Raw genomic sequence first — 16,713 nt, forward strand, 5'->3', positions numbered from 1 at the left:
GTCTGACAGCACTCTGGTTAACGTGCCATGCTGCTTCCCAAAGCACAAGAGGAGCGCGAAGGAGGGAGAGGCTTAATCATGTTACATCCCCATCACTCCTTCACTCTATCACTCTCTCACACTCTCACTGCATTTATCTCTGTTCTTCCTCTCTCTCCCTCTCTCTCTCTCCAACCCTGTCATACTCTCTATCAGACTTCTCACTGCATTTACCACTCAGTTCTTCCTCTCTCTCTCTCTCTCTCTATCTCGCTCTCTCTCTCTCTCTCAATTAAATTAAATTCAACTCAATAAAGCTTTATCGGCATGAAAGTTTCATCAACATTATTGGCAAAGTTTAATTATATGTACACGTAAGAGGTTATCATAAATAAATGTTTAACCGAATTGTGGAATTAACGTATAAGAGGACATAAAAGACATAATAGTGAAACAACAATTCTGATAACAATAACAAATATACCCCACGGTTGGTGTTGGTGGCCTCACTGTGTGTCTCTCTCTCCAACCCTGTCATGCTCTCTATCAGATTTTCACTCTAACTGTATACATCCTTCTGGTCTTCCTTTCTTTCTTTTCTCTGTCTACTGCTCTCTGCCTCTCTATGTGTCACCCACTCTCTCTGTATGCGTCTCTACTCTCTCTCTCTCTCTGTCTGTTTGTATCATTCACTCGCTCTCACTATATTTATCCCCTGTTGTTCTCTCTCTCTCAAATTCAAAGTGTTTTATTGCCATGACAAATAGGCACTTATATCACCAAAGCAGTCATTGCATATTGGACAATACATACAAATATATATATCGACCATCACATCAACAGACATGCTGTCTCTCTCTCTCTCTCTACCTTTCTACCTCTCATTGCTCTCTCTCTTTCTTATTTTGCATCTGTCTCTCTCACTGTCACCATATTTATCTCTCTATCTGTATTTATCTCAATCTATCTGTCCATCACTACACCTCTTACTGCTCCCTCTATGTTGTCATCCTCTCTCTCTCTTTTCCTTTAACTACTCCTTCCCCGCTGCCTTTCTCTCTCCTCAGTATTTTGAACTCATTTCCATTTCTTCATTTCCCTTCCTCACTCATGTCACAGCCACTTGTTTTTTTGTTGGTTTGTTTTGTCTTTCAAACTTAAGGTATGTTTTAAAGGTGAACTTTTCTTTATTTACACTATGTACAGTACTTTGGTCAGTGTGAAATGTTGTAAAGGTGCTTTATAAATAAATATTACTTACTTACTTACTTACTTACTTACTTCTTTAGCTTAATTTGCCTAAACTGATCAACTTTGGATTCATTGGAATGGTTATTTGACTTATTTATGGTTGAATGATGGCTGTCTCGCTTCCCCCTAGCGCCTTTGAGCGGACAATCCACGCTTGCAAGTTTGTGCCACCGGGCGGTAGCACTGATAAACAGAATGTCTCCAGCCTCGTGCTTAAAGAAAGGCAGACTGACCCATTGAGGAGTGTTGCAAAATATACACGCTAAAGCTGTAGGGGAAGCTCTGCAGAGAAACCTGCAAGCGTCAAACGAGCATAGTTCATCTAGTCATCATCATAGTCAAATATTTACTCCTGAGGGAGTAGTTGAGAAATTAAGGAAAAACAAAAGACTACACAGTCAATGAAACATCAGTTAACACAAATTTAAGTGTTACTCCGGAGAAACCACTTCAAACTTTTGATTGAGAGCAAAATGACATGAATTGGTGTTTTGAGCAAGAGCAGTGATAGTGCAAATAAAGGGTCTTGCTCAAAAGGCCACAGTCTTGCTCAACACTTGAAGTTAAAATAAGCTGTAAATTCAGTTAGCATCAAAAGGACTCCAACGTGACTTTGATTAGACTGAATCAATTTTGACATCATACTGACATTTTGACATTAAAAAAATGAATGATTTTCCTAACCTTTAATGCTCAAAAGTGCATTTTAGGGTCTGTGGTATCAACAAACTTGAAGTTATTTTGAAGTTAAGAAAAAATGGGGAGATGAAAAATATCGATTACTTTCTCAAGAAAAAGTCATCATCATTTTTGCTCATCATGGCAGACGCGTAAAGATGTGTTGATTGGTTGTAAGTGTGTCAAATGAACATTGATTGATGACACTACACCTTGCTCTTGCAGTGCAGTCGGGGCTGTGTTGTGTTGGGAATCAGTAACGCACCCTGAATTAGAGGACAAAGCCTCTCATTAGCTTGCTTAACCACTGTCACACACACACACACACACACACACACACACATACACACACACACATGTGCACACGCACAAACATACACACACATGCACATGAACACACACACACACGCACACACACACACACACACCGGTGTGTGTCTGCTGATCAACAGTCTGTCACTCTCTCCCCTTTTGTCCTGAGGAGATTGATCGTTAAGACTCATTGGACTCTCGTAACACCTCCCTCACTCTTCATTACTGAGCCCATTAGTCTCACACCAACACTGTCACACACACACACACACACATACGCACACACACACACACACACACACACCCACACACACACACACACACACACACACATACATACATAAATAGAAACAAGAAACAGACACATACAAACACACAGACACGCTCACAAGCAAGCAAACACACACACACACACACACACACACACACACACACACACACACACGTCGACTACAATTGATTGTATCGGAGTAGGCATAGAGGCAAAATAACACAGAAAAACAGAAACACCGACACAGACACAGACACACACACACACGCACACACACACACACACACACACACACACACACAAGCGCTACATATACACACAGAGAAATGCAACTGACACACAACTGTGCCCTTTAAACAAACCCTTAAAGGCAGAACTCTCTGGAAGAAGTAAAGTTGTGAGAGCTAAGAGGCAGTGTGTGCGTGTGAATGTGTATGTGCGCGTGTGTGCGTGAGAGAGAGATTATATAGAGAGAGGGAAAAACAGAGGACGGGAGGAAAGAAGAGAGGAACAGAGGGAGAGAGAGGGGGAGGGGAGGTAAAGAGAAAGGGATAGAAAGAGATGAAGCATGGGATGAAGAGAGGAAACAGGGGAGAGTGAGGGAGATGGATGGAGAGAGAGATGGAGGGAGAGAGAGATCCTTTTAAATGGATTTAGCAGCTGTGTCACTGCGCTGGCTCTGACTAGCCGTGTGAAGTTTGGGTGGGTTGGGAGATGGAGGGAGAGAGGGAGAGGAGTGGAGAGGAGAGGAGAGGAGAGGGGGGGGGGGGCTCCTGACCAGTGGGGGGGAAATAATCACACCCCAACCTTCTCATGAATTATTAAGACCCCTCCTCTTTCCCCCGCGCGCTCACTCACTCGCTCACTCACTCTCTCGCTCTCTCTCACACACACACACACACACACACATACACACACACATCTTACCCTCTCATGGTCTCTCTCGCTCTCTGTCTCTCTCACACACACAGGCACTTACACACTGCCTTTCCTATTTCCCTCTCTCTCTCTCTCTCTCTCTCTCTCTCTCTCTCTCTCTCTCTGTGTCCCTCGCTCCTCCGCTAGCGCGCCAGCGGCTCTCTCCCCACACTGGTGCGCTCCCCAGTGAGGAGGCGCAGAGGGAGGGAGAGGAGGAGAGCAGAGTGAGGGCGTCTGGTGCTGCTCCGTGCGTCTCCGTCTCCGTCCGCGGCTCTGAGTTAGCGTCGCTCCCTCTCGCACCTCGGCTCTCCCCACAACACACACGCAGACAGAGAGCCAGAGTGACAGCTGGGGAAGAGGCTTGTTGATTCTGCACGCCAGACTCCACCACCCCCCCTCAACCCCCCCCCCCCCAACCCCCCTCGCCCCCACCCCCACGCAAAACAGCTCCGGCGCAACATCGACAAGGACCTCGGGCAGCACAGTGTCGAGAGCGTGTCAAAGTGAGGAGTCGTCGAGCACTTTCTCTCTCTCGCGCTCTCTCTCTCTGCCTCACTCTCTCTCTCTCTCTTTCCCTCTCTTTCTCTCTCTCGGTCTCTTTCTGCTACTTTCGTTCGGTCTGGACTGGGACTTGGGCTGCACACGGAGGGACCTAGACACCTGGAGGACTGGACTGAGTGGGGAGGAGCAGCTGCCCAGAGACTCTCAGCGCTCCTGTCTTTCTGCGCTCCTCTCTCAGCGCTCCTCTCTCTGCGCTCCCCTCTGTCTCTTTCTCTCTTTGCTGGAAGTTGCCTGCGCACGAGAAGCTAGCGAGGGAGGCAGTGCACCTGCGCCTCCTCTCTCTCTCTCTCTCTCTCTCTCTCTCTCTCTCTTTCTACTCCTCTCTGTCTCTCTCTCTTTCTACTGTCTCTCTCTCTTTCTACTCTCTCTCTCTCTCTCTCTCTCTCTCTCTCTGGAGCAAACGTGCGCACAGAAGAACATCGCACAGGAGGGAAAAACAGGAGGAGGGGAGAACAGAGAAGGCAAAACAGCAGACAGGAAGAAGAACCAGAGGGTAAGTGAAGAGTCCGAGGAGAGTAAAAAAGTGTCGTGAAAGGAAGAGGAAACTTAGGTTACTGAAGCAGGAAAGAACAGAAAATAACGACAGAGAGGATCAGTAGCCAATCAGGTGGAGAAAGAGCAGCAGTGGAGATCAGCCAAAGTATAGATGAGAAAGTTGGAGTGTGACAGCACAGGATCAGCTAGGATCAGTTGATGATCAGCGCAGCATTTGGAGGAGCCAGAGGGGGAGCAGGAATCCAGGTGCAAGACCTCAGGCAGCGCGCTCAGACAGAGACGGAGACGGAGGGAGAGAGGCTGCTGACTGCAGCTGAGTGAAGGGCAGATTTGAGGAGCAGAGTCCGCGCTGCGCTAGGAAGGACAAATCAGTCACCACGGAGCGGCCGGCAGGAGAGAGCGCGCTGCCAGGGGTGTCTGCCAACCTCCCCGCAGATGCCACCCTGGCTGCCCAGATGCCCATAGAGTTCGTCTGCAAGATCAAGTTCAGCGAGGGGGACGTCATGGCCCAGAGGGTGCCCGTGCCCATCAGCGTGCCAGGCGGAGGCGTGCCCGTGCCCGCCGAGGAGACCTGCGCCCGCTCGGCCGGCGTGGCCAGCCTTCCCGCGTTCGCCGGCGCGTCCTCGCTGCACGGCATCGAGCACGTGTTCGTGTCGGGCCGGCTGGGCGTGCGGCAGGCGGTGTGGGCGCTGGCCTTCGTGGCGTCGCTGGCCCTCTTCCTGTACCAGGCGGCCAAGAGCGCCGTGGCGTACCTGGAGCACCCGCACGTGGCGGCCATGGGCGAGGAGGCGGGCGGCCGCGACATGCTCTTCCCCGCCGTCACGCTCTGCAACGTCAACCGCTTCCGCTTCTCGGCGCTCACCGACGCCGACATCTACCACCTGGCCAACCTCACGGGCCTGCCGCCCAAGAACCGCGCCGGCCACCGGCCCGCAGACCTGGAGTACCCGGCGCCGGACATGCTGGACATCTTCAACCGCACCGGCCACCAGCTGGAGCACATGCTCAAGAGCTGCAACTTCAGCGGACACAACTGCACGGCCAAGGACTTCAGCGTGGTGAGTCACCCACAGAGTGGGAGTGGGAGACTGGAGGGTACAGTGTGTGCGTGTGCGTGTGCGTGTGTGTGTGTGCGTGTGCGTGTGCGTGTGCGTGTGTGTGTGTGAGGGAGGCAAAAGCACAGTGTATGGTGTTTACCTATTCTGTTTGATTGCCGTGTTTTTGCCTACGATAAAGTTAGCTGGAATTGCAGCAAATGGAGTTGTTGCCCTTGGCTGAAGTAGTAGTCATATGATACAGCTCTTGTAGTTGAAAATGAGTAATAGATTTTTCTTTTCTTTTTTTTGCACAAATGTCTCCCACTTTCATTCTTTTACGGGTACAAATGTAGCTGTTGCCAAGGTGATCCTCATCGTAATGGTCATGACGTGATGTCAGTAGAAATGCTTCAGGCATTCCAGTGTCCATTTCCTCTCGCTGGGAACCTTGTGAGCTGGAGTCTTGTTGAGTGGGTGGAGAGTCTAAGTCTAAGAGAGAATTAGACAGTAGAGGAACATTCTCATCACCGTTCATGAAAGGGCTTGACGTCGAACTCTCTGAATCTGGTTGACTTGGAGGCACGTTGCTGTCAGCTGAGCCACGGGGGGGAATACTAAGTGCTCATTCTAGGATGCTTCACCCAAAGCACACAGGGGGAGAAGACAAACACAAACCCTCCATTTCTTCATCTCATTCTTTCCTCTGTGACTCAGTGGATCTACAAACACGGGAGCTGCCTTGAGGCACATCAGTGCTTCTTGTTGAGATTGTTTGACACACCAGAGCTGCCGGCCCTAACAACGTTGGAGCCCAAGGCAACCCCTGCACCCCCCCACAACACACACACACAAACACACACACACACACACACACATTATATCATGGTGACATGAAGGCTGTAATATGATGGTCAATGCTTTTAGATGTGCCATCGGCCGCCATATGGAGCTATTTAGCACCCAATGTGTCTGGTCTATAGTCTTCACGAGAGAGACCACTCCTTCTGTGGTGCCACTCAGGTACCTGCCTAAGTAACCTATGCCCTTGGACACCTTCATATGCAATATGCAATACCCAAAACAACACATTTGCAACTCACTCCTTTGTTATGGATGTATCTTGTTTTCATTTTATATTTGAAAAAAAAAAAACTATATGCGATCATTTATATATATATATATATAAATAATTATAGCTTTCCTGATACAAAATCAAAAAGGTATTACTCATAAAAATAATAATAGTATAATAAAGTATAGTTATTTAGTATGACAATAGTAATCATTTTAATCATTGTGGTAGTTGCATTTCCCTGCCTTAGAGCCGAAGTGGATTTGTGTATTCTAACTGTGCAGACAGGACAGACCCTCTATCCCTCTCCTCTCCTCTCCTCTCACCTCCCCTTCCCCCTGCCAACCCCTACCAACCCCCCACTCCCCTCCCATTCCGCCTCGGCTGAACCCCTCTGGTCTCCTCTGAAATTTATTTTGGCTGCAGAACAGATGAAAAATTCAGGAGATGGACATGAGACATGGTAACTGCATTAGAGGTATGCGTCACCATCTCTCCCAGTCTCCTCTCCCAATCCCCCTCCACTTATTTCCGACTCCCAAAAAAACTTCTTGGAGGTGAACTGAGGGTCCAACCGCAACTTCTCCCAAAATGTCCTCTTAGAGAGCCTGATCCACCCCAGAAGCTAACAACCCTCCTCTCCCCAACTCAGCCCATACCTCTCTCCACTCTATATTTGCCAGTCTTAAAGTTGCCTTTAGTTGTTGTTCAGAATGAACTGGATGTGTGTGAAGCAATGTATCCGTGCATGCAGGCTAAGACCATTTGGCATGGTACTGGGATGCATTTAGAATAACGCCACCAGACTGCAGGTTGAGTGAGTTGAGTGCTATGCTGGTGCTGATCCATAAAACTGGTCACCATATTTCATAAATAATGTGATAATTAAAAAGTAACATTACACTCACTTTAAATATAACTGTGGAGGTAAATGATCGTATAGAATGATGAATTAAAGACAAAACCCATACTATCTCTCTTTCTTTCCCTCCCTTTATCTCTCTCTCTCTGATTCTCTTCTCCTTTCCTGCTCTTTCTTTTGCTGCTCTCAACTCTTTCTCTCTGTTGATTTAAAACCTTCTCCATCTCTCTCTCTCTGCCTGCCTATGTGTGCATAAAGCATTCCCTTTTACTCTTCCTCTCACAACCCTCCTCCCTCTATATCTGTCTCCCTCCCTCCCTTTCTCTCTTTCTACCCCCTCTCTGTTGATTTTAAGCATTCTCTCTTTCTCTCTCTATCCCCCCTTCTGTCTCCCTTTGGATGTTAAGCGTTCTCTCTCTCTCTCTCTCTCCCTGTTGATGTGAGGCATTCTGACACAGCAGTGGTGATTTTGCTCTAAATCCATTAATGAGCAGGGCTGTTTGACTTCCTGGAATCAGGGTCCTATAGTGTGCAACTGTGCTTGACTCATGAGTCTACCTCAAAGACCCTGCAAAGCCCCCATGGCGTGAGTCTACCTGCCGTTGACACGTGTGTGTGTGTGCGTGTGTTTGTGTGTTTGTGCGAGTGCTGTGGGATTAACTGTAGGGTAACATGCTCTACTCATTTGAATCATGCAGTTTACCCTATAGGCAAGTATGTGTGTGTAGAATAAATGTGGAGACTTGAATCTGTGTGTGCGTGTGCATGTCTGTGTGCTATGCTATGTTACGGATATATGTTTATGTTGTAAGTTGCTTTGGTTAAAAAGTGTCAGACAAATGTAATGTGTGTGTGTGTGTGTGTGTGTGTGTGTATGTGTGTGTATGTGTGTTGTTGTTGTTGTTGTTGTTGTTGTTGTTGTTGTTGTTATGTGATCAGTATCAGTATGTGTGATACCTGTTTGTCTCTCAGGATGCCTGTGTCTGTGTCCTTAAATATCATTACATATTAATGGCTTGTGTGTGTGTGTGTGTGTGTGTGTGAGAGAGAGTGTGTGTGTGTGTGTGTGTGTGTGTGTGTGAGCTGTAGGGACACATATTGTAGCAATGTTTTTCATGCTGTGTGTCTCTGCTTATATGTAGGAATGTTGTATTCGTTTCTTTCTCACCATACACACCCGAGGACACTACACTCTGCCAATATATTTTTCTGTGTGTGTGTGTGTGTGTGTGTGTGTGTGTGTGTGTGTGTGTGTGTGTGTGTGCGTGCGTGCGCGTGCATGCATGCGTGGGTGCATACGCATGCATGTATGTGTGTGTGTGTGTGTGTGTGTGTGTGGCATTAGTAGTCTCTGAGGGGACCCTCAGCCCTCCCCTGTATCTCCCTGCAGCATCTGTCATGGTGATGGGGTTTCGCTCTCGCTCAGTGATGTATAAAGTACTAGAGATCCAGACTTGAGTAGAAGTACAAGTGCTCTATCAAAAAAGTGACTTGAGTAGAAGTAGAAGTGCTCTTTAAAAACCGTACTTAAGTAGAAGTACTAAAGTATTAAACATGTTTTGTACTTAAGTATTGCAAGTAGTTTATTTTTTAAAATACTACTCAAGTACTGGAAGTAAAAGTAGAAGTAGCTGATTTGCGAACGAGATGGGTCCAAAAGGTATCAGCACAATCGTTCAGTGCAGGCCCCTTGGCAGACACACGGGGGCCATAGCCTAGGCCCTAGACTAGGCTATAAACATGTGGTAGTAGTTAAACAAGGTGAATAAATATAACTGTATGGGTTTCCCAATGTCATTTGTAGGGGTGTTATGACCGATACAACTCACTTTTAATACAATAATAGGTATACACAGAATCATTGATCATCTGTAGCCATCTATCTATCTATCTATCTAATGCATCAGTCAGTAGCCATAGCATGCAAAATACATGATAAGACTATAGTGTCACAATTGTTTTAACATAAGTTAAGAATTTTGATACTGATTTGATATGGGAGCCCCACCACACCAGTGGAGACCAGACATTACAAGGCATACTTCCCCACACTCAGTGAAAAGGTGGCTTCATATCATATGTTTGTATTTCAAACATTTTGAAATTCATATGAAGTTTACATTAGGCCTATTTATGATCTGCACAATTAGTTAAAATACATAGTATGTTGAGTATTTGATATTGATTTTTTATTTTGACTCACATTTTACACGATTGTCATATTGACTTACATTTATCTTTAATGTCAATTGTCTAATTGAGTGCCTGTCACTTTAAAAGAACATGAGAGTAATTAGGCCTCAGTCGTGGTAGGTTATCCGGCTAGTCTAGAATAGGCATAATGCATAGGAATATGTGGAGGTGATGCTTATGATTTCTATGTAATCTATGTAGTTTAAATAAATGTTCTAAAACCAAACAAGTGGAAGAACACAATATTCAAGTAGTAGGCTAGTTATTGTGGGGTGCTACACAGACTGAAGTCGGAGACCAAGAAGAAATGTTGCAATTTAAAAACGGGATTACTCGAGAATGACTTATTGTACAAATGAATGCTTCTCATGTAGCCTAACTTCACCTTGATTTTCTCGCGAACCCTTAATTACAGCAACTATTTACTCCCATTGGAAAGTGACACGCATCAGTGTGACTAGGACTTTGTGAGCAATCCGGAACGGATTTGTTCGTGACCGACACACCAGTAACGAGTAACGATGGAGCACATAAAAAAATGTATCGGAGTAAAAGTACTATACTCATCAAAAATATGTAGTGAAGTAAAAGTAGAAGTAGGAGAAAGAAATAATACTCCAGTAAAGTATAGATACTGCATTTCAGTACTTAAGTAGAGTACTTAAGTAGTTCTACTTCGTTACTATACATCTCTGCTCTCGCTGGATTAAAACTTTCCTGGATTTGCTCCTCTGAGCCTCGCTCAGTGTCGGCCTTACGTTTCCCCCACATCCAATTCAGGACACCTGAGTATGAGGGGGATCTATTTGTGCATGATCAGAATGGCCTATTCACTACCTGCCGCACGGACTGGTCAAGGATGTGTGTCTCTATTGTCCAGCTGAGTTGTGGACTGTGCTACGGTAGAGAGGTAGAGAGAGTGACAACCCATGCTGTCTCCCATGTACTGTGCCTGGAAAGGCCTTTTCTTTACTGAGAGGGGAAGAGCAAGTCCATGGCCAAATGAGTGTGTGTGTGTGTGTGTGTGTGTGTGTGTGTGTGTGTGTGTGTGTATATACAGTATGTTGTAGTCTTTTTATGTGCAGGGGTCAGTATGTGTGTCTATGAGATGTAGCTTTGAAAGTGTGTTTAAATGTGTGTGCCATTGTGTGTGTGTGTGTGTGTGTGTGTGTGTGTGTGTGTGTGTGTGTGTGTGTGTGTGTGTGTGCGTGTGTGTGTGTGTGTGTGTGTGTGTGTGAGTGTGTCATGGGACAAACACATGATTATGTGAGGGCATATACAGTACATGTATGTGTGGGCTGATAGATTGTGTGAGTGTGTGTGGGTGGGCATGTGAGGTTTTTATGTGGTGTGTGTGTGTGTGTGTGTGTGTGTGGGCATGTGTGTTTTAGCATGTGGAGTGTGTGAATGCATGTGTACTTGAGTGAGTACTTGAGTATGTGAATGAATGTGTGCTTGCATGTTTGCATGTTTGACTGTGTGCATTTGTCCTTGTGTGTGTGTGTGTGTGTGTGTGTGTGTGTGTGTGTGTGTGTGTGTGTGTGTGTGTGTGTGTATTTCCGTGCATGAGTGTACAGTACATGACGCACACTCCACTGGGTGCTGAAGTGTGTGTGTGTGTTTCTCTCTCTCTCTCTCTCTCTCTCTCCCTCTCTCTCTCTCCCTCCCTCCCTCTCTCTCTCTCTCTCTCTGCATTGACTGAGAGCACGGGCTCATCTCTAATAAAAGTTTAATGGAGAGCTTTGTTCGTGCAGGGGCTCATCTCTCTCCATTAGAATCCAACGCTGCCCCAGGACATGTGCCACGGAGCCAGCCGATGCACGCCGCGCAAAACGCAGCCCCGCTCATTTACACTCCCCAAATTTAATTTCATTACCAGGACAAACCCTATCCCCGCTCCCCTGACGACTCTCTCCCTCCCTCTCTCTCTCTCTCTCTCTCTCTCTCTCTCTCTCTTCCTCTCGCTCTATCTATCTCTCTGCGTCACTTCTGAAACACTTCTTTTAGCGCCCATGGGCATACTTAAAAGCCCCGCATTACATAAAGTCCTTATCTCCGAATTTTATAAACCCCCGTCTTTATTACATTTGATGTCTGCAGTGGGTTTGTGCAGCTGAAGGAGGAGGAGTGCTTGTGCTTGTGCTTGTGCTTGTGCTTGTGCTGTGTGATGGGGAGAGCGCTGTCTGTGTGCTGTGTGCTGGGGTGTCAGATGGGCCTGCCTGCCTGCCTGCCTGCCGTTCATTGCTTTGAGGGAAGCAGCCTAAGCTCAGACAGAGTATGTGTGTGTGTGTTTGTGTTTGTGTGTTTGGGTCGGCGTGTGTGTGTTTCTGTGAGAGAGAGAGATAAAGATAAAGAGAGAGATAGAGATAGAGAGAGAAAGAGACAGAGAGAGGGGGCTCAGGAGGAAGTCATGAGTAACGTTAAGCTCAGTCCAACACAAAGCCAACACTACCATACCTTAATCTGCAAATCCGTTTGTGTCCCAACAAATCAAACTTTGATGGTACATTTGGATATGTCTATCTTGTGAGGTTCGGGTTTTTGATGTAAGGAAAAGGGATAAGGAAGACAACTTCCCACTGAATTTTTCATTCAACTCTTAAAGGCTGAACTAAGACAGGCTTCCTGGATAGCTTTCATCATTTCCTAATGGAAAAATTGGCATCGTCTCATCGTCTCAAGTTTCATACACAAGAGAACTCAGACCAGACTATGTGCAAGTTCAGATCAGGATCACGGAGAGCGTTACGCAGGAGTTAGTCCCAGACAGACGGCTGGGAGAACATCTTTTGAACCTACATAAATAATGATGACCTTGAGTGTTCTCAAAAGCGAGAGGACTATGGACCCCAACCGGCCCTGGTAGAACGTCAAGGCCGGATTTGGGCAAAATGAGGGATAGAACCTTTTCAGAGATCAACATCTGCATTATAAATGTCATTTTTCAGTGTTAAGTTCATCGGAGAGCTCAAGACTTAAGCACTGGTGAATAGACTGTTTCCGTTAGGAGTTGTAACATCAAAGACTTTCACAAAGACATTGCTGGAAACGTCTACACAGCCGTTTGCCATGGCCATGTGAATACATGCGTAAGAAATGTCCCCCGCAGTGGACATGCATCATAAATGCTCTTTGGATTGGATCTGTGTCTGGTCTGTGTCAGTGCCAGAGCGCTGTAACGATCTGCACATGTTTGATTGGGAGCCAATACAGAGGTGCATACATTAGGGGAGCGCATGTAAAACATTAATCAAACATGGCCTCGCTAGCACCGCCCGCTGATGGATGACCATGTCTCCACAGTTCAAAGTGATCACTCTCAAATGATCACACACACACACACACACACACACACACACACACACACACACACACATGAAAAAATACACATACACCGATATGACTAAATGACCTAGACATGACACACACAAACACACACATGTGCACTGACTCACAAATACATGTAAAAGAGTCACTGTAGATGACACACACACACACACACACACACATGCATACCCAGTGATTACCTTCACCTTGGTCACCTCTGTGTGTTGTGTTGCCCAGACGCCCGGGGCATTTCCAGAGCTTTTGCTCTCTCCAGAGCCCCCAGCACCTCTGCACCTCTGGCCAGCACAACATCCTGAGGCCACACCACACCTGACCACCTGCCTCAGTCAGGCCATTACCCTCCTTCAATGGACCCTGCACGCACACATAAGCACACATACACACACACACACACACACACACACACACACACACACACACACACACACACATACACATACACACACACACACACACACACACACACACACACACTCTAACGTTGCACCATGTAGCTTCTTCCTACAGATATTAGATACAGATACAGACTATTATCCATAAATCAATAAATGCTGATACTATTTCTATTACAGCAGCAAAAAGAGTGCACAGGTACACATGTACACACACACACACACACACACACACACACACACACACACACACACACACACACACACACACACACACACACACACACACACACACACACACACACACACACACACACACACACACACACACACATACACACACTTACACACACTCACACATGCACAGTGTCAACAGGGACATTATGTCTCCTCCTGAGCCAGATACAGGTTCACACATACACACACACACACACAGAGAAAAACATCCTCTTGAGACGGATGTGTCTTCAGATCCATCTGGCTCCCCCCACCCCACCCCCTCCTGAGCCTTTTTCTCTCTCCCTCAGCGAATCATTTTTCTGCATCTCTGTCAGGCACAGAGAGAGAAAGAGAGACCCTACAGGAGAGAATATTGTGCTGCTTGATAATGGATCCTCTCTCACAGCATCCACCCACAGGTGCCCCCCCCCTCACTCCAAATCTCATTCCCTGGGCCAGCGCGCTACAGAAGCGGAGGGAACAACAGCGGCGTCTCGGCTCAATCATGTATCTCCTAGCCGCGGGGCCTAGAGCATTCATACTGCACTTTATATACTGTAGGGGCTCTGGGGTCTGCACACTTATACAATCAACTTCTCATACCATCCACGCTCAATAGTCTTTAGAGATTCTTACATTAATGTGTATGTCAATGTGTGTGATATTTATGTAGTGTCACTCGTATTGACAAGGCATTTAGTACCTCACTGTCCCCTGTTCCAACACCATACATCACAGCCTTTTGTACCATGCACAGGTTAAAAAACATGGCACCATGGATCCTCACAAGGTTTTTTTTTTTTAAGTATAACCTTTACTAACTTTTATACCGTCATTGCACATATGCCAATGAATCTGTACAGTGCTCTGATTGGTTGACAAGTTGTATTGATAATGGAAGTCTCCTTCTTGTCTGAATGTTGAACTGAAATTCAACTTGCTGTTGCTCAGATTCAATTAGAGAAGAGACCCCCGCCTCTGGGTGTCATGGAGATAAAAACAGATCAGCCTATCACGGAGCTGTTTCCCCATCTGAGGCCCTCGCTTAGCCAATCCTGGCCCAGAGCTACAGCCACAGAGCTCAAGATGTGACGGGTTAAATCCGCTCAGAGACTCCCTGCTGCCAATCACTTTCTGCTAGCTCTCAGCAGTTTCATCTGGCCCTGGTCATGTCTCTAAGGTTTTTTATGATGGCAAATGGTAAACACACACACACATACACACACACACACACACACACACACACACACACACACACACACACACACACACACACACACACACTCCTCCACCACCACCCACCCAGATACCATAAAATGTATTCAAATGGCCTTCATACTGTCAAATATGAAAATAGTCATTCAATAATCATGTAGCCTCCTCAAGAGTTTGAGTTTTAATGTATCACTATGTGTTCCTCAGCTTTCAAAGTGATTTCCACACATCAAGCCCAGTCGGTGCATTCACTATCTTTTCTGCAGTTTTAGGATTGGAATTTCATATAACAGGAGCATTACAGCTCCAGGATGCGTAGTCACTGTAAACGGCTCTGAGATCCCATATAATTTTTCAGTCTAATTGGATCAAATGTCACACCAGGAGCGATCATGGGGATGCGATTGCATCGGCTATGCACTTGCTTCACTGGCTAACATTTTTGGTTAGCTACATCAGTGATGCTTCACTTAAATCATACATATGTAATACCTAACAAGGACGCTCATGATTCATTAAAACTGCCTTCATTATTTATTTCCCTCTGCATGCAGTTAGCACGTGCGAGGCTATTTTGTTTCCCCTAAATGCTCCCGTTATAAGGCACACGTATAGTTATGTATTTCTATGGTCTCGCGTGACATGCAATGACAGAATCCGAGACAAACTAAATGCATGATGTTGTCCTCCTGGGATTTTTATTTGTCTATTTATTTATTTCTTACAAAGCGGCAAAGGCTATAAATAGCATAGAGGTCTAATTTTAAAGGCTATAATTACCATAGAGGACCCTTTAGGACCAGCATGCCTGCATAGTGTGACATAAGAGAGTCTCAGACATGAGTCAGGCCATAGGGAACATGGGAAGCGTAAACCAGCTGGGGGGGGAGGTCCCTTTAGTGTAGCAACATCAGTCAGTGATACCTCTCTCTAACATGACAGATGCTATCTTTAACTTTCAACACATGACAATGATATGAGAAGAAAACCAACTTAAGAGCAGATAGAATTGTGTCAAGTCATAGGGAGAGCCACGCTTGTTTGGTTAGTCACTGTGTGCGTACACAAATGTAATCATCATATTAAATAAGCAGACTCTACAGATATGTTTCAATGCAAGTTGCACACACAGGGCCAGCTGTAAGGCATTAGCACCCATTCCAGACGTCATTTTGTCCCTATGTCCACATTAAAACATGGCATCGTATATGTACGAACAGAACGCACATGAACAAAACTGCATTGTTTCCACTACAGGAGCACATACAGTATGCATTTATGGGAAGGTTGAAGGAAAAGTAGAAGCATCGTGGATAAACATGGGAGAAGGGTTAATGGAGGTGGATCAGGTGTTCCAGCATGTGTATGAAAACAGCACATGCCGCATGTGCCTGTTAAAAGCACATGTAATCCAGATTGGGTTGAAATGTGTCGCCATCAACAGGACAACGTTTCAGACACAACAGAAGACATATTCAGAACACTAGTCATGTAGCTGTGTCTGCCATAGCATAGATGTAACTAGCGACAGGTCATGTGACCACATTGTGGCCCAGGACTGGGCGGGGATCACTAAATGTCTTCACTGAAACTAACACAAACAGGCCCTCTACTGCATTGAGCATCTGTATGATGGTGTTGTCTTTGTGGATGTGATTTTACAGAATAAATACGACAAGAAGATGAAACTTTTACATAAATATTTGTGTGAAAACTGCACCTGTGATTGATTGACACCTTGCCTTGCCACAAATTACAGTCAGAGGGGAGGGGGAGTAACAAGCGCTGTCTACCTGATGAAGTGAAAGCTTACACTGCCTTAGAACATCCGCTCCACTGAGATTTGAGAGGGAGTCTTCTCGCAGTGTGCTCTACTTCATGTTGAGAGAGTAAGCGTTCACCCCGATGTC

General features: G+C 46.0%; 1 protein-coding gene across 1 annotated transcript in view; it reads left to right on the plus strand.

The window, feature by feature from the left end:
- Positions 1 to 4,920: 4,920 nt before the first annotated feature.
- LOC134071032 (acid-sensing ion channel 4-A-like) overlaps positions 4,921 to 16,713 on the plus strand; it is a 51,115-nt gene continuing 39,322 nt past the window's right edge. The window contains exon 1 of the mRNA XM_062527597.1: positions 4,921 to 5,523. Within this exon, the coding sequence (XP_062383581.1) occupies positions 4,921 to 5,523 (603 nt within the window). The remainder of the gene's footprint in view (positions 5,524 to 16,713) is intronic.

This window comes from Sardina pilchardus, chromosome 23 (assembly GCF_963854185.1).
Source record: "Sardina pilchardus chromosome 23, fSarPil1.1, whole genome shotgun sequence".
Classification (NCBI taxonomy): domain Eukaryota; kingdom Metazoa; phylum Chordata; class Actinopteri; order Clupeiformes; family Clupeidae; genus Sardina; species Sardina pilchardus.